Source organism: Notothenia coriiceps, unplaced genomic scaffold (assembly GCF_000735185.1).
Source record: "Notothenia coriiceps isolate Sejong01 unplaced genomic scaffold, NC01 NC01_scaffold00022212, whole genome shotgun sequence".
Lineage (NCBI taxonomy): Eukaryota > Metazoa > Chordata > Actinopteri > Perciformes > Nototheniidae > Notothenia > Notothenia coriiceps.
In genome coordinates, this window is record NW_011354913.1 from 191274 (window position 1) to 212906 (window position 21633).

General features: G+C 40.8%; 1 protein-coding gene across 1 annotated transcript in view; it reads left to right on the forward strand.

Moving 5' to 3' along the window:
- LOC104953838 (voltage-dependent T-type calcium channel subunit alpha-1I-like) overlaps positions 1–13792 on the forward strand; it is a 43419-nt gene extending 29627 nt beyond the window's left edge. The window contains exon 22 of the mRNA XM_010780862.1: positions 13766–13792. Coding sequence (XP_010779164.1) covers positions 13766–13792 — 27 coding nt within the window. The remainder of the gene's footprint in view (positions 1–13765) is intronic.
- The last annotated feature ends 7841 nt before the right edge of the window (positions 13793–21633 follow it).

Sequence of the window (21633 nt, forward strand, 5' to 3'; positions counted from 1 at the left end):
GGTGAGGGAGGAGGCGAAAGGGAGGATACACGCGAGCAGACTACAAGGAAGTGTTTTCACTACTCGCGTATAAAAGCCCCGCCCCCACCTTCACAGCTGGTCCATTTGAACAGAGGAAAACCGACAACTGGAAGATGAGTGGAAAAGCATCACATAAATGTATAAGTGCTCACAGCTCCGTGGGAATTATTATGTGTAATTCATTTCTAAAAGGCTTTCACATTACTATAATTATATTTGTATTTAAATGTAGGCTACATTTTACACCAAACCGGAACACAAAAGCAGGACCAACCATCATACATTGAATTCCTTGACTAACAAGAGAAAGATTCATTTAAATATTTAACCAGAAATGGGCCGGTTCTGAAGGGTTATTCAGTTGAGCCCGATGAGAGGGGATACAGCTGTGCACATGTCATCATTAACAGACGTCGTTTAAGAGTGACGTTTGAGTGAACGAGGACATCCCAATTAATACCTGAGGACTCCTCTGTCCTCGCATCACCTCCTCGTGTCTCTCGCTCGCATCTTACGGAGGTGGAGCTAAGATGCAAGGAAGGGACGCGAGTGAGGGAAAGGAGGAGTCGAGGAGGGGTATTGGGATGAGGCTCCTGTCTTTCCTGTCTCCCTCCCTGTTGGTCACGGTCAGTTCTTGTGTTGTTGCTACCTGTTTGTTTCATGCCATGTTTTTGTTCATCAGCTTTTTTTAAATAAAGCTCGCTTTTTGTTCCTAGACCTTTTGACCTTTTTTTGTATTCTGCATTTGGGTCCTACCTTTTTCCACGGTTCCTAACAATGAGTTCCCAACTATCATTACCCTAGTAGTAATACCTTCTTTGAGCTCTTTTTACAAACTGCCTTGAAGGAAAGATGTTGATGTTTTCACCTTGACTCAGGTGTAATGGATATTGCTGTTAAAGCCAATATTTGTCTCCCCTTTTTTTGTGACTAATGCCTTCATGTTGTTTTTTGTGTTGTATGTGTATTAATGTGTGGAAGCTGTGTTCTGTTAAGGTTGACTACACATATTAAAAACATAACAAGGATATTTGAGATGAGATTAAGTGTTTACAAATAAAGTGGAACATAATTAACTGTTGTCAGCTTTTCTGCGTTTGAGGGTGCGCGCATTGAATACAGGGTAAGCTCTGATTCTATCTAACTTCCTAAAAACTCTTTGTCAAATAAATGTTTTTTTGAGTTAAACTCAAAAATGCTCAGCTCTGTAAAAATCAGTTTATGTCCTAAAAGCTAGGTAATGCCTTAACACCTACATTATGTTCCTCTAATAATGCACAGCAAGCCTTGATAATATCTATCTATAACAAAAAAAAAAATGTCAAACTTAACTTGAATATTAGAATGTATGCTTATGATCTATTTTTTAATAGTTCAACCATTTCACTTACTGTCTACAACACCTGCAACATGCAACTTCATGTTATGCTAAGTTTGCAGTAATCCAAGATGAATATAAAAAACACCACCTGACAGTCAAACATTTTAAAGCAGAAACTTGAGATGAAGATTTCCCCGAGGCAGGGTGTGTATTGGGAGAAGCACCTCAGCTTCCTGACTGTTTTCAAACACAAGGGGTGAGACATCTTACTGCAGAGCGAAATCACAGTAGTATCACTGCCTCTGTGTGAGCGTGTGGAAACTGTGGAGGGAGAAAGACTCAAGAGACGGACAGACAAAGCGTCAGAGTGTGTGCATGCAAATGTGTACCTATGTTGGTGCATACATGCCTACTTTGAAAAGCACACAGGGAATTGAGCTGCAAACTGCTGTGTAACCGGCGTCTGCCTCACTCTTCCCACATCACCCATCTCCTCCGCTCCCCTCCCAACAAACCCTCGTTTATTTTTAGAATCTTTGGAGATGAGAGAAAGCAACTACTCTGTACACTTTCAAAGAGTGCGTGGGTGGATAAGAGAGAGGAAGAGGGAAGTGGGGAGACTGAGAGAGGGAAAAGAGAGTCAGACAGTAGATCAGACACTTGGGGTAAGGAGGGAAGGACGGAAGGAAGCAGCAACAGGGAGGAACAAAAGAGCGAGTGGGGGAAGGAATGTGCAAAGGAAAGATGCACGGAGGGATTTATGTAGAAAATAAGGGGAGAGAACTGGAAGTAAAATTAGCGAGGGAGGGAGTTGAGAGAGACAGAGAAATTAGGGGAAAAAAGAAAAAGCTCTTTTATGTAACAGCATGTGTTGCTGTTGGTGCATGCACACACATTTGAAAAGATACGCACACACTGGACACAAATGGATGTGTATTGTGTGTGTGCACTGTATTCATTTGTATGTGTGTGTGTGGTCTTGGCAGGCTTCCTCCACACTGCTCTCAGACACCTGCCTTGTCTGTCTCTGAGGAGCCTGGCCAATGTTAAAAGCCAGCTCGGATTTGTCTACCGCCAGGCTAAATGTTTACACCTCTGTCAGGAAACTGCATGGCAGTGATGCTCCACTCCCACGCTCATCCTCCTGAATGTCATCTGCTATTATGATCATTCTAGCAGCGATGTTTCATCAGCAAGGGTAGTGTTTAATCTGTGGTGAATTGTGGGCGTGAGGAGGTAATGCACTCTATTGACACTAGTGCATGAGTGTAAAGGATATGAGACAATGCATTTAATACAATGGCGGCAAGGAACATTGTATTTATCAATATCCAAAACATGTACTCACTTTCTTGGGTATAAAAAAGGGTCTTATTTCACTTTGGTCTGTTATAATGACAAAGTATGACTGCATATACTTGAGTATGGATGTTTGTGTGACAGCATTGACAATCTTACCTGGTTATGGTGCTCGATGCCCATGCTGATGGTGTTGATCAGAATAGCGATCATAATGCCCCTGCTGAAGTACTTGCTCTCTACAATGCCCCAAAGTTTCCTCCTCATATCGTTCCAGGTTTCTATACAATGTCGAAAACACGTCCTCTTCTTCTTCCTCTCTCCATCTCCCCTCTCCTCTAGATGGTTCTCCTCCTTGCTTGTCTCTTTCACCGCATCCTCAGCTTCTTCCTCTCCTTTGCCGGAGTCTCCCTCCGCCCTCACCCCATCTTTCAGTGATAATACGCATATAGGACAGTCCTCAGGTTTCTGAGGGACAGACAGACTGATGGAGTTTTCAAGTGGCTGAGAGCCGTGGTCTGGCTTGCTCTGGTGTGGACAGTGGAATGCTAGAGGGATGGGAAGAAAAAGAATATGAGATTAATAGATGCACTTTATTCACGATTAAGCAATTATTTGTATATTGAACACAATACAACAAGTATTTTCTCCTGTTGCAAAAGTTTCAAAAAAGGGAATTTGTAGTAAACATTGAATCAGTCCCTAAATCACATCCATTACAATGCAGCCACATCTGTAGTCAAACCTAGTAAGGCTGGATCACATTTATTTAAATTTCTACCCATCATCGTGTGACCATTTTAATACTTGAAGTAGAAAAGTGCACTCAGCACAGTGCAGTTCAACAGGCTGAGTGACACTTCATTTAACCTAGTCTATAGGCAAACATGTTGAGAAATCAGCAGTCAATCACAGTATAAAACTCTCATTTTCCTTTGTCTAAATGTGTTTCACCATAACCACAAGATGTCCTTGAGCAGACAGTCAGAAATCAGCAAAAATATCGGGCTGATCGCTACAATAGCATGCGGACAGATACACCCATAAACGCAAAACTAACCAAACACATGATATCATTATGCTTTTTTCGAAAAACAAATACATATTTAACAGTTACACACTTACACATTTGCTGAAATAAAAAATATCAAATGTTGCATATTCACAGGCCATCGCTGAGGCCCTCCGACTCACTTTTTGGGTGCTTGGAATGATGACGCTCTCCGTTCACATTTCCCCCCCCACGCCTGTTGCCCCTGCCACCAGCAGCCGGCGGGGTTTTGCCCCTCAGCGTGTAGTAGAGAGCTGCCGATCTCCTCTTAGCCTTGCGGAGGACGTGGCACACCAGCTGGAAGATCTCTTCGTAGCAATCTCCCGGCTCAGCCATGCTGGCGAGGGTGGAGGAGGACAGGCACTGCGCCCTCTGTTCCTGCATCAGCTGGTGCTCCCGCTGTTTGGTCTCCGAGAACTGGGTAGCGATGACCACCAGGCACAGGTTGATCATGAAGAATGACCCAATCTGGATGGATGTGGAGCAAGGAACAGAAAGTTACACCATGTATGGAGGGGAAACATGTTGGATGAGTATACCACACATTAAGTGTGAAAGAGTAAGAGCAAACAAAGGAGAATTACTGCAGGGAACATGAGCTACTAGCACGAATAATTACGTGTTTTAAGTCTGTGAAGAGTTTGAATAACTTATCAAATAGGCAACCCAAACTAAAAGTGCCATATTGAAATAATCAGCCTACGGCTAAAGCAGATGTTGCTCATTTAAGAAAAATGAAATATGTAAAGAATTTAGATTTTCCAATGCTAAATACAGACTTGTTTTGACATAAAGCTCACACACTTGATGATTCTAATAATGTGTGCTAATCCCCCTGTAGAAATGTGAACACACATGCTAAAGGTCTCTGAAGGCTGGCTTGCCACCAAACAGAGGCTGATTGGAGCAGACAGACAGAGCCAACACACGCCCAAAGCACAGTTCAGTGTCTGGCTATCTTTCTCTTCCTTTTATTCTCAGACTCTTACTTGACTTAACTTTCCCACCCGCTCCTACTCCAATTTAATATCTATCTTTCCTTTTTTTTTTTCTGGCCATGCTGCTTCTCAAAAACATTTCTTTACCCATGAGTGCATCTCTATTTTTTATTTATTTTTCACAAAAGAGCTTTTCATTACTCTTACAAGTGAATGTCAGAGGGATAGTTGCAGAGAGGAGATGGGGTGCATTGTGGTTTGTACGTGTTGGCTGACCCTTTTAGTGGCAGTAATAGGAATCACTGCAGGACTGCTGAAATGGCTTTTATTGGACTACTCTGAGCTGGTTACGGGACAATGATTAGATCAATATTGGCTAATGCTGTACAACTCAAAAATCAGACCGCGGGATGGATAGGGCAGCCTGAAGCAGAGTCTAGGTTTTTGTTCATTACAAATCTGAACATGTTCCGCTGTTTCTCCCTGGACAAAGCTCTCTCACATCGAGAACACACACAGACACTCTACAGCTACAAGGCCAAAACACTTGGAGCAGGAATATTCAATAACACATGAATATATATACGTTTTAAACTTGATGACCCTGCAACTTTAGGCTTCCATCCACAGTGATCAAAGATGTAGCGAGAGAAGGTAGAAGCTGGAGGAATACAAAAAAAGGAGGAGACTCCAGAGATATTCACACAGAGAGAGAGAGAGAGAGAGAGAGAGGAAACGCAGCGGGGATGTAGAGAGGGAGGAGAGATGACCATCTGTGTCCTGTGGGTCAAAGCAGGTCTGCAGGTGTGTGGGCCTTTGATTTCCTTCCAGGGTTGCAATGGTGTGTGTGTGTGTGTGTGTGTGTGTGTGTGTGTGTGTGTGTGTGTGTGTGGTGTGTGTGTGAGATTCTGATCAGTAGGCAGCTTTGCGCATAATCAAGGCAGGCAGTCTAATATCAGATATCACTGCATTATGCATGCATGCAAACACACAGATTCACATAGAAAACATTATGTGTGATCCACAGGCTTACTTAATTGCATGTGTCTATGTGCTTCCATGCACTAGCCGTCACAAACATTTATGCCCATATATTATATTTTCTCTGAAATCGACATCTTCTATTAATTGCCCTCTTGGTAGCAAAATCTGTAAGTCACTTCAATCCATTTAGTCTCTCTTCAATGTGACACCAATAAAGACTCTTGGGTTGCGCACTTGACAGTATATCAAGTATCAAACAGATAGATATGAGACTCTGTGGAGGTCAAACCAAGTGCTATTTCTAGGAACACACTCACTTACAGTACAGGATCAACTGACAAGCTTAAAAAGGGCACAGGGTACTGCAACTCCATAACAAAACAACACCGACAGAGAAACTAAATAAGAGCAAAATGAAAGATGAGACAGTCAAGGTGACCCGCACTGTGTGAACAACACCTTTGAGGCTCATTGAAGTGTCTGACCAAGAACTTCTTATACTGTCAGCAAAACACTTCCAAGGCTTCCCTCAGGACCTTTGACTACAAGCTGCCAAACAGAATGGAGGCTTGCAGAGATGCTCAAAAGGGGCTGCACATTTTTGTCAATCAATAATGTACCACAAAGGGAGCATGGTGTTGGCCTGATGCTAAGTGTCGTGCAAGTTATTGAGCTTTGTATGTTCAGCTTACAGTATTTCTTCACTTCTGAGAGACTAAATGCAACAAACATGAAGCTTCACTACACATTAGAGGTGATTAAGCATCTAGAAGCTAAGGCTGTTACTTTGGGGTTTGTTGCAGTAATTGGATATTCGGAGAAAGACTTCTTCGTTCATGCGCCACAAGTAGCAAATTAAGTCAGTTAACAGTTTATATCGAAACTAAATACAAAATGTATCATTATTATTAGGATAATAAATCAGCAAAGTTGTGCTCCTGTCAGCTGTGCTGACTGTTTCCCTGCATAAAGCCAAAGCTCGCTTAGACGTGGGCAATGACACTTTTGATGATAACGTCTTGTTCTGTGTTGTTTCCTACAGATTCTGCATTCATAAGCAGGTATAGAAATTAGGATGTAATCAGCAGTTCAATTCATCACAATGTGTGCTTAGCTGGATATGACTGTAACTGTAGTGCTTGGCTCTACAGTCCACAGGCCATGAGATTGTGATCAATTTAGCAGCATTAAAACCAAGCCAAAGTGATTACACTCTGACACCATGTCTACTATCTTTGGGTGCCAAAAGGTGTTTACACTGGCAATGACAACCTCAGGTCAGACCTGCCAGCGAGGGGAGGGAATTTACAGCTGCAGTCACAATGCCAATAATCTCCTCAACCTAATAAGGCCAATGTTGTGAGGAAGAGGAGAATGGGGGGAAAAGACTCTTCTGAAGTGCAGGACTCCCACTGCATTACGTTTTTATCACAGTGCAGTGTTTACATTTTTGGATGTGTTTGTGTACTTGATTTGTGTGTTTATTCATTTTCCATTGAATCTTCACTATCATTTCGCATTTCTCTTCTCTCACCTGGTTCCCTCTCCTAAGGTATTTCTTGATCCTATTTCAAAGCCTTACAAAGGCCAGTATGTCTACTTCTTCTTGTGTTCACCTGCCTGTGGGAAACCACTGGGACTTTTGTTGTGCGTCTGCTGCTCAACAGACTGAATTCCAGTTTTACGGACAGCCAATGGCACGTGAATGCATGAAGAATCAAACAACTTCCATTGTGTCACCCTCTGGCACTGCATGCAAAGAGCTGATCTAGCTCTTTGCAAAAAAGTACATCTCACTTTTGAAAAGTTCTTTAACCGTCTTTCTTCCTCTCCTCTCCTTATTTTGCAATTTATTACCAAAGATAACTTTACATAACATTGATTTTAGAAAGTTCTATATGCTACTATTGATTTTCACAAGTCTCTTAACACTTCCATCTGCTACTCAGGAAATATGCTCATTAAATAAAGTGATGGCAGATGTCAATATATATTGGAAAGGTTGGAAGGGATTTGTATCTCAAGATAGTTACAGTTCATTAGTTATGTATCCATTATCAGATTACAGTGTACACTCGATGTGTCAGCCTGAAGGGATGAAGTGTACTAATAAATAAACAATTGTAGCGGTGAATTTCACTTACAATGATGAGTAAAATGAAGTAGATGAAGTTGTAGAAGGAATGGGCATCCATCACATAATACATGATCTCCACCCAGCCCTCCAGAGTGATCACCTAAGAGCACAAATGGTATGGAGTGTTAAAGACAATAAACATCTACAAGTTTACAAGTTCAACCATTTCTTTCTCAGAGCTTTGTTAGCAGTATAATTGCAAACTTTACTTGTGCATCATATGCCATGTTTAAATCTAATGGAACTTGCCAATCAAATAACAGATAATTGCATTAGTGCCTAAGTGAAACAAATCAAATACATTACACATAATTTAATCAGCCAAAGAAAACCCACCTGTGTTCTGAAGCAACTATTTGATCACTTCAGAATCTATCTAAAAAAGTATATTTCTTCAGATTCCTCGTATTACAAAAGGGTTGGAAAATACAGAATTGATATGTGAGAATATTGTAGGGTTGACCATTGTTGCTATTATCAAATATTGTTTACAATGAGATTTTGGTCATCACGGTCAATAATCATCATTAACTTAAATAAAATGAATAAGTGTGTAAAGCTAAATAAAGGAAAAGCTAGATAAGTCTAAACAAGTTCCAAATGTAATCAGAGAAAGACAGCATTTATCAGAGATTTAAAATAATAGAGAGGCGAAGTCCCTCCCTTTCCGGGGGAGCTCCATGGGACCTTATTTCGGAAAAAGTATGTATTGAAGTCAGGAGAGAGAAAGATTACCTTTCGATCCCGTTTGAATTGTGCCACGAATTACTCATATGATGTTTGTCAATTTAGAAGATACTTTTGCAAGTCAAAAAAAAAAAAATGCGTCGTAAAACTGTGAAGTAAGACTTTTTTTGTGTGAAGCCGCTCAATGAACTACATCTCCCGTCTCGCACCCCACACCAAGACGGCCGTCACGTTGGCACATTTCACTTCTTTCTTTCAGAATGAGGCGAAAAGTATTTAAAGAAGTGAAAATCACTACAAGTCTGGGCATGTTGAGAGCTGTACATACACTAAAGGGGAGTTAGTCGGTTCCTAAGAGCCAGCATGCGGGACCGGGATTCTGGGATTTGTAGTCTTTCTAGTTGCGTATTTTTCATTGTCTTATATTTCAACAGTTTTCTGACAAACTGTGACTTTTTTGACATGGAAATTATTTTTTAACATTTAGAAACATCATATGTATAATTCATGGCACAATTCAAACGGGATCGAAAGGTACGTTTTCTCTCTCCATTGATTTCAATACATTATTTTTTCCGAAATAAGGTCCCATGGACCGGAAGTTCGCCTCTCTATTATTTTAAATCTCTGATAAATGCTGTCTTTCTCTGATTACATTTGGAACTTGTTTAGACTTATCTAGCTTTTCCTTTATTTAGCTTTACACACTTATTCATTTTATTTAAGTTAATGATGATTATTGACCGTGATGACCAAAATCTCATTGTAAACAATATTTGATAATAGCAACAATGGTCAACCCTACAATATTCTCACATATCAATTCTGTATTTTCCAACCCTTTTGTAATACGAGGAATCTGAAGAAATATACTTTTTTAGATAGATTCTGAAGTGATCAAATAGTTGCTTCAGAACACAGGTGGGTTTTCTTACATTTAGATAGATTGCGATGATCAAATGTTTGCTCAGACACAGATGAAGGCGTTCGTCATCCTCCTCTGGCTGGTAGTATGGAGCAGGTAGGGTCATACCTGAAGAGCTGGGGCTGTGACAAGGGAAGGAAATAAGTGTGTTAAAGGTCTCCTATTATACTCTTTTTCATCAATATATTATAGGTCTCAGATATATATACAAAACGTGTCTCTGAAGTGTTTGCCTCCAAACACCAAACAGATCATTGTAGCATCCCATAACCCCCTCTGTTTCAGCCCTGTTTCAAAAGTGCTGATTCTCTATCTGTTACTTTAGATGAAAATAAGGAGCCCCTCCCCACGCCCCTCTGAGAGATATTTGGTTAAAAAGAACACAATGGTGCTCTAGGAGGAGATTCAGCTGATAAGGTGGGGGGTTACCTTGGTTGGTGATTGACTAATGGTTATAAAAGCCAAAAAGTCGATATGACATCATAAAGTGGCCAAAATCTGATCAGCTGATTTTCAAACAGGTTTTTATATAAATGGATCAGGACAAAAAGTGAGTAAATATTTTTTCCTGAAACTTTCAGAATCTCTTGGGGACACAATAACAAATAGGTTACCTTTACGGAATCATATCTGTATATTCATAATACAACATTGTACATATTTTAATACAGGGATTTCCATGAGGATTCAGTGAAAGAAGGAGAGGTAAGAAGGAGCAAGAGGAGAGAATGTGGAGACTCAACCAAGCCTGCAGGATAAATGCCTCACTGAGTGGAGAATAAAGTAATGCAAATGATTCTGCATTATATATTTTGTTTATTTCTTCTTCACTATAACAAGAATAACAGTGTGAATAGATAAACATGAGCACATATAGTAGAAAGAAGGAGATCAGGAATCTCCTGACATAACTAGACTGATACATTAATCAGTATTAAGCTGGAAAGTATATACAGTATGTATTTTTGAGAGACAAACCTGACCCAGCAATGAACTAGCGAACACAGCCTAAAGCTAATGCAGCGAACCAAAGGCGCGCTGACAGGTGTGGTGAACAGGGGGGGGGTCGGGCCATGAAACAATGAGTAGCAGGAGGAGAAATCAAGCAAAAGACTTCACCTTCAATGACTTATAAGCCTTTATTTATCAGTATGCCAGGAAAAGTAGGAATACAATTGCCACTATTAATAGAACGTTTTACAAAAGCAGACATCTAGTTAGTGAACCGGATCATTTGAATCAATTCTGCATTGATTTTTTGCATTTGGCTTTGCCATCTCAGGGGGTCACTGGATCGTACAGCAGCTAATGTGTTCTTTCTTTCTCACGATTTTTGTTTTTTGCTTACTCCTTGTGTGAAGTGTGGACACCAATACATCCATAGTGAAGACCTGAGAGAAGCCTTAGTGACCGCTCTCCAAACAAGCATAGATGTGTCATAGCATTTATTTAACATATATTTAAACCCTTGTCTTCACTGTATGACAAAAAAGTGCATTACTTAGCAGTCATCTAGCAAAAAGTGCTTTACAATAGGATGTTTGATAGCGGACCAACACTGTAAAAAAAAAACTAAAAAAAAACTTGCAAGTCAAGATTGGATCTCCTACTTGACAAACAGACTTAACTTAAGTGAGTTCTTCTTTTAAAACAGGGACAGCTACATAAACTCCTCAGACTGGGACTGTGATAGATCATCGTACGCCACTTTCTGAGATGCAATGTCTTCAGAAGTGTAGGATTTTAATGAGAACCATGAGGTCAATGGAGGGGTGTTCTTAAAATGTCCAAATATTTTCCAATGGTGACAATATGATTTGCAATCCAAATCTTGTTGGTCTTATTCTGAGACACAGGGCTTTTACTCAATGATGTATGTCCTAATAAAGAAGCAGTTATATAACCTGCGTCAAGGATACAAAAGGAAAATCGTATTTACCAAGCTATAGCTAACCTATTTTACTAGCATATCATTGGATATTAGTATGTTTTGCATCACGTAAAATAAGTAATGTGGAAACTTAGTTTAAAATTCAGCGTTTGTGTGCACTAGCATGAAATCAGGAGGAAAACAGATTATACTTTCATGCAAACGACACTTATAACACACACCGTCAACGAACCGGTTCACCACTTGTAAGTGCCCCTTTTCAGAGAGTGAGCGAGTCAGTAGTGATTGGCTGATTTCTGCTAGACTTAATGACACACATCTCCAAAATCTGAATCTAACTGATTGCCACCATCTGAAGCACCTCATCATTTCCCTCCAAAATCTCTTTTCACATCCACCTGGGAAATCAGGCTCAACTTCCTTAAAGCGAAAGATGGCTGCCATCGCGACAGTTCTGTGTTGATGGGGCTCTAACGAGTGCACACGTTCTATTACATACAGCAATACACAGAAGAAGAAAGTGTAAGGCACTCAAAGCATACTTGCCTCTTAGATTTTAAGTGTATACTTTAGGAAATAAGGCAATATCATTCAACTTGAAACTGCTGCTGAAACGAATTAAATAAAAATAAGAAAACACAAAATGATATGAAAGCAATGCAAAATTCACGGAAAAAAATGAGATGAATTTAGGAAAAGGAAAAACAAACGCTGCTGAACCAATCAGTAAGGCCTATTGCGTTTGAGTGTGTGTGTGATCTGACAAGATTGTGGGCTGAATGACGGCAGCTGTGAGGATGCTCATACTGAGGTCTGGGCTTCGGGAGGACAAAAATAGACCCTCTCCATCAGCAGGCCCATTACTGAACACACACTTTCAGGGTCACTGGACCTTCAGTATTTACTTATTGCACTGTCTTTGTCAGTCTGTCACTGCAGCACTCCTTTTGCTGTCCCTCCCTTTTGTTTTTTCTCATGTGTTATCCCTGTTTCTCTGTACATACCAGGCTCCTCTGTGAATGCTCTGTATTTTGCAAAGGGGGAGACAATAAGTTATGCACACACCTGCACTAACACAGTTACGTTCAGCCTGCTGCTTATTATGATATGTATAAATACAACTGAAGCTCATGCATACATTTGCATAGAGTACAACCATGCCTTGTAAGGCATTTAACCCTTTCACTATAATTCCCTTTGTATGTGTTATCTCCTCCTATCATAGTGTTAATCCTCTTGTTTCTTTCTATCTTCTTCTCTTTTGCTCCCCCCCTCTCTCTCTGATTGTCCCTTCTCCCTATTTTCCAATTACCTCCCCCATTCCTTTCCTAGCCAATTTCCTTGGTCATCCCCCATCCCACCCTGTCAATAAAGGTTAGATACTGCTGACATATATAGGGCGAGATTATCTCCTTTTACCTCACATACAAATCACACACATGACACACATGCATGCACACTAATTCCAGGATCGATCCAGACAATACCATTGACAACAATGACAGGTATAGCTTACACTGACTTACATGCAATCCAATTGAGGACACAAAACATAAACGTACAAAAATAATGAGAAAGATTATCAGTGGCATTCAAATTGGTGATTTCTTAAGGCGCTAAAGAGAAGGAAGTTAAGAGAGAGAGAGAGAGAGAGAGAGAGAGAGAGAGAGAGAGAGAGAGAGAGAGAGAGAGAGAGAGAGAGAGAGAGAGAGAGAGAGAGAGAGAGAGAGAGAGAGTGAAGGGTCCTGTCAGAGTAGTGGAGCATGAATGAAGGCTGTTGGCGCCCCCCCCCCTGCCAGTCACTTGGCACTGCTCAGCATGGCACAGCAAAACCTGGCCACACACTGAGAAAACACCTGCCAGTGGAGAGCGAGGCAGAAGGAAGGATCAAGGGTGCACAGCAGCAAAGAAAAGACACAGTTTCCAGCAATCAGATAAAGTGAAGCTCTCGAAGACATGTGAAGGCAGGATTGAATGGAAGAAAGGAAGAGATGTCATAGAAATATATACAATGAGTTTTGAATGGGAGTTGCTAATACCAAATGACTGGAGACTTTAAAAAAAGAAGAAAGAATTAAGGTTGAGGCGGAAAGCCAAGAATAAGGCTTGAAAAGAGAGAGGTAGGGATCAAAAGAGTGAGGGTGTGAAATGTGAATGCTGCACTTGAGTGCGACACTCAGCCCACTCTATCATAACCCCTCAGAGCGCTAACGTTAGCCCTTTACTTAGCATAATAGCTCTCAAGCGCTAACACACTACGACCTTCCTAATTAAGTACTCAAGCACCCAGACAAACCTGAATAATATGATACCGAACTGCTTTAAAAATAATAAGAAACAATAGCACTTTGATTAAACATCTGACGAAATGTTTTCTGAAGCTCGACTAAAACATATTCTGCTGATCAAAATGGTGTCCTTTATTTTGCTTTATCCAAAGTAGTAAAGTCAAGTCTAAGTGAGTCCAGCTAATCCCTCTATTGCCTTTTAACCCTATGAAGATAAATGCAGGAAACATTGCGTAAAGTCACTTTGTGAATTGATTACTTTAGAGGTTGTGGAGGTTAATGTAGCCACTCAAGTTTAAGGTGAGGACAAAGCAGGCGGGACTGTGCCAGCGGGCGGACACGTGTCTCCTTTCACCTGGCTATCAGATTTCTCATTAGTATATACGCTATGTCAGCATAACCTGAGACAGAGTGCACAGAACAGTATGCATGGCACACCCACATTAAGGACATACGCATTTTAAACCGGCATACACCAGCTTAAAAACGGAGAGAATGTCATGAAATCCAACGCTCCTGAACACTTGTGAATGTCACTCACACACAGACACAGTAGGTGATGCCATCATGCAGGGTCATGAATATGGAGGCGTGCAGCTGGAATATAATGCTCTCAGAAGCAAACTGGGTAAAACTTTATTCCTTGCTTTGAAGATTGACACGGAGAAAGAAACACTGAAAGGTGGAGTTATTCTAATGTCTGTAGTAAAATATACAAAACATACAGCATAGGTTTAATCCTGTGTGAAAACCATGAGAGGGGAAACGTTTACAGTATGAGAAGATTATGTGATCATACACAGACATCAGAGATTTTTACGATATATGATTATTTTACAGATTCATAACTGAAATTTATGTTTTTTCAAATTCACGAGTAAAACACGATGAAAGGGAAAATAATTGGAAGTATTCAGGCGAGGTTTGAGTGCACATTCTCTCTCTATAACTTTCAATTTGTGGCCGAGCAACTTAATTTTCAAGACTCCAACACATTGGCACAACACATCACACACACACACACACACACACACACACACACACACACACACACACACACACACACACACACACACACACACACACACACACACACACACACACACACACACACACACACACAGACAGATCTGCAGTGTGTAACTCACAGGGTGAAGTTCTCCTCCAGGTAACAGCGGTTCCTCAGTAGCCCCGCCCACAGCTGCACGCCGATGATACCGAAGATGAAGAAGACGAAGAAGCACAGCAGCAGCACGTTGCCCAGCATGGGCAGAGTGTCGAGCAGCAGGTTCACCAGGATACGCATACCTGTGTGTTTCAGAAAATCAATCAATCAATCGTCAAGGATTATCTCTGGTTTATACCGTAATCAAGGGTATTTGCATATAGATTGCTTTGTTGCACAACTTCTCTTCTGTATGTAGAACGCTACTGTAAGTCTCTTTACATTAAACGGCATACTACTGAAAAACTACAATGAAGGCCTCATTCATTTTAAGCTACTAAATGTTTCTACTAATATGTTCAGCAGGAACTGATTGCTTCTTTCCCTTACCACACAAAGATCATAGCGAGGTAGTGGATGGTTGATTTGCCAAATGTTGATTTAAATCCTGAATCCAACATGTGGTAATATTAAGGCTACTGAAAAAGCATTATTTAAGGTTGGAAACATCCTGTTTTGGGTTAAATATTTAAAAAGAGGAAGCCTCAAATCATTCTTGACTCTTTTTATATTTGAGCAAGCATGGCATCATTCCCTCACATTTAACATATTCTATGATACAGCATATATATATAATATATATATATTGTCCTGTGAATATTTTGGGACTTTCCAGATATATTTGCTAAAAACATTTATATGCTGATATAAGGTGAATCAGAGTAGTATTAAATTCCCTTTTGAATATATTTGCTGTTGCAATTAAGTAATTTAATGGAATCTGTCTGACACACCCACTACAGCCTTTCAAATTCTTCTAATGACAGCAGACTGACTTGAAAACAGATACAGTATCACGTCCACCTTGTGAACAAACATGCTAATGAGGCTACAGGAGGTCTTACTCATGATTAGATGAACCCTAATTGCAGAAATAAATGCCTGTCCCCTGTCGACCCTGTCCCCTGTGGATGGGTCTGTCCTGCAGTGATGACATATTGAGATATAATGACAGCTGATTGGACTGGGATGTGAGACCGAGGTGAAACCTACTGATGAGATCATAGCCACCCCTTACTGACACCTGAGGGAGTTGTGTGTGTTTTGGTGTTACTATGAGTGTGATTATATGTGTGTATGCCTCTAATTATCTGACGTGTGTGTGTTTGTTTCATTGCCATGCTGGGATTCGTGAATAACAACTCAACAGTAGGTTAATGTGTCATCAACATAACAGTGCATCTAAACTGCCAACAGCCTGAATGACAGAAGAGAAGCTGAGAGAGAGAGAGAGAAGGTGAGGACGAGAGCGATAGATCGTTGATGATGATTTACACATGTAGACAATATTTACAAGACTGCAAATGTATGAGGTCAATGCACCACATACAGACCATAAACGCTGTGTAAACAAATAATGGCACAAGAAAAGTCCCCCCATTCTCTCAAGTGCTAATCAATGCTGCATCTGTATAGTCAAGTGATTATGTGATTGTTTTAAATGTGTGAGCTAGTGTTTCCGGCACACATTTTTCTAAATCAACATACAGTACAGTGTGCAGATGCCTGTGTAGAATTGGTTGATTTTAATACAAGTTGTTAATAAAGTATTTCAATCAATGTAAAGTGTGGTCAAAGTTGCAGCTTTTGCTAAACTTTTGGAATAATATCAAGATCAAGCCTGACTTTGGCCGAGTTCTCTGTAGAGAAAAGACAGCGTTCAACAATGACACAAAGACATGAAATGTTTGTGTCAATTCTGAGTTGGAAAGCAATAAAGCAATAAAACAGAAATGTAGGAATCCATGAACATTTTAGAACAGATTCTTCTTGAGGCGAGTTCGCACTCATCTTCCTCCTTGGGCTAATTTGTCTCGTCAACCGGTATTAAATGGAGAGCAGTAGTGTCTCCGGTGCGTTTGTCTCTAGTGCGTATGTGTCTCTTGTGGCGGCTGCAGGCGAGTCTAAATGTGTTTTTTCCCCAGGGTCCATGTCATTAGGCCACTGTTCCATTAGGCCTAATTGTGTGGAGAGAGAAAGAGACGAATGGAGGGGGGGGGGGGGACAAGAATAAGTCAAAGCCCAAGGGCGTGCCGAAATAAAGGGTAGTGCTAAAATAATAAAAGGGAGCTTAAGAAGAACGGAGCAACTAAAAGAAAAACAAAACACAAATAATAGAGAGAAAAGCAACAAATCACATTTTGTCCCAGCCTTTTATGCTTTTCCCCTCCTTTTTTCGCTCCTTCGCCACCTTCTTCCATCTCTCTGCTTCCTGCTGTTTCACGTTAAAGATGGACGCCTCCCCTTGCGCCACAACGGAAACACACTTACAGCTGTATGCCTGTGCTATTTACTAAACCAGTAGAGTTCTCTTTTCATCCTCCTAACACTAGTTTATGAAGTGTTTTGTCTTTCCCACTCCAATTCTGTCTAGCACTCCCACTATCTGACACCCTTTCCACCAAAAAACAAGTCTAACACAACAGCACAGCACGATTATCTATCATTTTGTTGGAGGGTTACAAATTGAGGTGTGTGAGGGGCCAGGATGTGCTAGTGCTCTCTGTGTATCTGTGGGCTAAATAATCACCCAACAACACAAGGTACAAATAGCTTTATCCCCATGCTTCCCAAGTCATAATGGGATCACTGATACTGGAGGAAATCACACAGTCCTGCTTACTGATCTTAACGTACACAATAAATGACGATGCACAAGCAACAACAGTTATATGAACAGGTATAAATAACATAAAGTAGGCTTGTGCAAACAAACACTATATATATATATATATATCAACTATACATATGCTAACAAACCCACATATCTGGAGACTTATGCTATAATGCATAATCATCTCTAGAAAAGCAGATGTGTCTACAATCTGTGCTCTTCCTAAAACACTATGCCCACTCTACTGCACACAGTTTCTTATAAAACCCCCTGAGGTTTAGTGCAGTTTTTATTCGTATAACCAATGCGCTGTTGTTTTTGGCTACGAGCAGGTTCTTAGTTAATGGCTCCTCCTGAAAGACAGCTTAAATGTGTGAAAAATGTAAATCTATCCGACACTGAAGACAGACTCTCTTTTCAGGTAATCACACTGAATAGAATCTCCCGTGATTGGACATTTACGTGGGGAGCAAAAAATCTGTTGTATTTGTTCGAGGTGGAGAAAAAGCTATGATCGTGTAACTGAAGTAAGATGAGTACGTACGTTAGCTTTAGATGTTGGCTTGTGAAAATACAACAAAGACAGCTGAGCTTGTGGACTAAAGGGTTGGAACAGCCAAAACAAGAGGACACTCAGAGAGCCAGAGAGCGTCTAAAAGCAGACCCAAACACATCCACTCTAGGGCTGCAAAGCCTGCGATTTATTTTAACATTTTCTTTTTTTTACATTTTTTTTGTTCTTCTTGTGTGTCAGTCATCCACACCAATCAGAAGTGCTGTGCTCCACATGTACCATCCATTGTTAACCAATCAGAAGTGGCCCATGATAGAAAGTGATAGAAAGATTGATCCAATCACCTGCCAAGTATTTTTGAAAGTGCCTGCCCTTTTCCAAATGGCTTCCAATGGAGCTTTCCCAGATGGTTTGGTGAAACAAACCATCTGAGTCAGGTTAGTAATGATCCATCACATGTTTCTATTGCAGGGTGAATCTTAAACTGAAGCTTGACTTTAAAGCAACCCAACGGAAGTTTCATGTAAGTTTAGTTCTTTCACTCCTAGCTCGGGCTGCGGGGGTGCTAGAGACAGGAGCACGTTGGTAAGACCTTCCTAGCCGGAGGAATGGCCGCATTTTACAATAAACTTCCGTTGGGTCGCTTAAAAATAAATATCGCAAATCGAATCCCAATATTTGTCAGAAAAATCGCAATTCGATTTTTTCCCAAAATCGTGCAGCCCTAATCCACTCTAAATGGTCCTTTCTCTCCCTCACTGAATCAGACCATAAGCTACATCTGCTATGGACTCATGTCATGTTAAGAAAGACACTTCAGTTACCTAAAGATATTGATGAAGAGTTTCAAGTTGCTTTGTTTGGCCAATTGACCTTTATAAGAAATGGATTGCATGAAAGTTTTCTATTTAAAACTGAAAAAGAACAAAACATAAGCAATTCAGTTCAATAAAAAAAGTATTAAATCACATAAATGATATTGTTTTTGTATCAAAAACTTTAAAAACTGCATTATCACAATTAGCATTAGGCGCTAATGCTTTGCTCACTACTAAAGTGTTGGAACTAAGCGATGAGATAAGTCTGAACCTAGCTTGTGAAGGCTAATTGGTGCTTAAAATGATTAAAAGCTGCCTGTGAGGGCAGCAGGACAGAAAAATCAATAGTAGTGGGAACGTTGTTTCCAAGAACAGAGTTTTAGATGTGAGGAACAGGGTTATGGTCACGGACTGATCAGTGGAGCAGCATTAATAGATGGTTTGTAAATCTGATAAAGCTGTGACTCAGGGCCCGAGCGGGCCGCGTGATCAAGCATAAGATGAATCTTTAATGAGCCCTGTGGGGTACAGGTGGCATACGGGTGCACAAAGAAGCCAGAGATGTAATACATATACATGAATTTCCATGCAGATGTGTTTGTGCCTAATTGGAACTGACAGACTCACAGGAAGAGAAACTACAAGCACAAAATCCCAAAAAGTCATATGAAAGCAAAGTTTGCCTCGCAGAACAACACAGAGAAAAACTTGAAATCTTCTTACTTGGCACTCTGTTGATGGCTTTGAGGGGCCGAAGGACCCGCACTGTCCGAATAGCCGAAAGGTTGATGTTCTGCAGGTCCAGAGAGTACTCTACCATCCTGCAGAAACAGACAGAGAGAAGCAGAGGTGGGAGAACATCATTGAAGCTTTCCGTAGTTCTGTGAGCTTCTGGTGTACAATATGACAAAAGGGATTACCAGCTAGAGCAAAGAGGCCTCCTCTCATGATTTAACATCAATGGTCATTCTTTGATCTAGTCTCACCTGCCCCCTCTCGGAGCTGTGTGAGCTTCAACAGTATGGGAAATGTGTGTACCGCAAAGAGCGTGGCAACACTCAAGAAAGAGTGTTGGGGGGTGGATAAAGTGACAAAGCATCAAAAGGGGAAGAGAACATGAAAGGGAGGTGAGGAAGAGAAAGAGGGAGCGGGAAAAGAGGGATTCATTCTATTCTAAGTGTTGCCTGCAGGATGTTGTGGCTCAGTCAGAGCCTGGCATCTGTTAGCAAGTCATTGCCACAGCATGGCTAAGCTGTTTGTGCCCCCGAACCCAAACCACTTTCACAGGAGAATAGCCACGGTTTGCCATGTATATCTGCGTGTGTGTGTGTGTGTGTGTGTGTGTGTGTGTGTGTGTGTGTGTGTGTGTGTGTGTGTGTGTGTGTGTGTGTGTGTGTGTGTGTGTTGAATCCTGATGTGTACGTTTTAATGTAGTACATGTTTGTTATCAAAAACAGAGAGGTATTTCAATTTGTTGAGATAGTGAATGACTTTACCCAGCATACTGTCATGTGTTTTAAATGAGAGCCAAGAGGACACTGTGTGCATGTAGTACAAACGTACACTGTGTAATAGCTTCTAAGCGTGGCTGTGGGTAGAATTGATGTCCCCAGGGCTACAACAGTGTTGGGACAGCATGATATCAACAGCAGGAGCACCACAAGCTAATAACACCCATAGCACACCCACCGGCTTTAACAAAACAAGTCAAGCTCGCTGTCTCTCACCTAGACTTATGAACCTTGTCCTATTCGATAATGTTATACTTTATTAATCCCACAGGGACGTTCTTTCCTTTTGCCCTTCACCATGGCACAGAGTCACCAGCAGCATAACAGCCAAGCTGGGGTTTGAGCTGCAGTACAGCTGACAGGCAGCCGTAGAAGCATCTCATCATTTATTCAAATGCATGGGAAATACATTTGGCATGTAGGGAGCAGTATCACATTTTATGGTTAAATGATCATGGCTTTTGGACTTGGGGCAACAGTCAAATTGTGTTTTTATAAATAACAATCCCCAGACCTTAAACAGATACATAATCGTCACCAGGATGTAGGGGCAGTCACAGACCTTTTCTTTTACCCACTATTGATAAAACGTTTTACTACAGCACCCAATATTTCATCAATCTATGCTCTCGAAATGCACCCGACTGATGCATTTAACCATCACATTTACAAAAAGTCTGGGATGCACCCACAACAGACTCACATAATCCTGTGGAAAACACTATATTATAATATAAAATTAGCTATGACATAAAATAACAGCTTTATTGAAGGTTCTGTTCAGCAGTAAATGACACTTTCTGGTGTTAATTAAATCAACATTTTGTTTCCTTACCTCTCCTTGCATGTCACTGACCTCACGCCTAAACTCATAACTATAGTTGCAAGAAAAACTATGTGAACCCTTTGGAACTACCTGGATTTCTGCATAAATTGGTCATAAAATGTGTTCTGATCTTCATCTAAGTCACAACAATAGACAAACACAGTCTGCTTAAGCTAAAAACCACACAAACTTATATGTTTTTATGTTTTTATTGAACACACCATGTAAACATTCACAGTGCAGGGTGGAAAAAGTATGTGAACCCTTGGATTTAATAACTGGTTGACCCTCCTTTGGCAGCAATAACCTCAACCAAACGTTTCCTATAGTTGCATATCAGACCTGCACAACGGTCAGGAGGAATTTTGGACCATTCCTCTTTACAAAACTGTTTCAGTTCAGCAATATTCTTGGGATGTCTGGTGTGAATCGCTCTCTTGAGGTCATGCCACAGCATCTCAATTGGGTTGAGGTCAGGACTCTGACTGGGCCACTCCAGAAGGCCTATTTTCTTCTGTTGAAGCCATTCTGTTGTTGATTTACTTCTGTGCTTTGGGTCGTTGTCCTGTTGCATCACCCATCT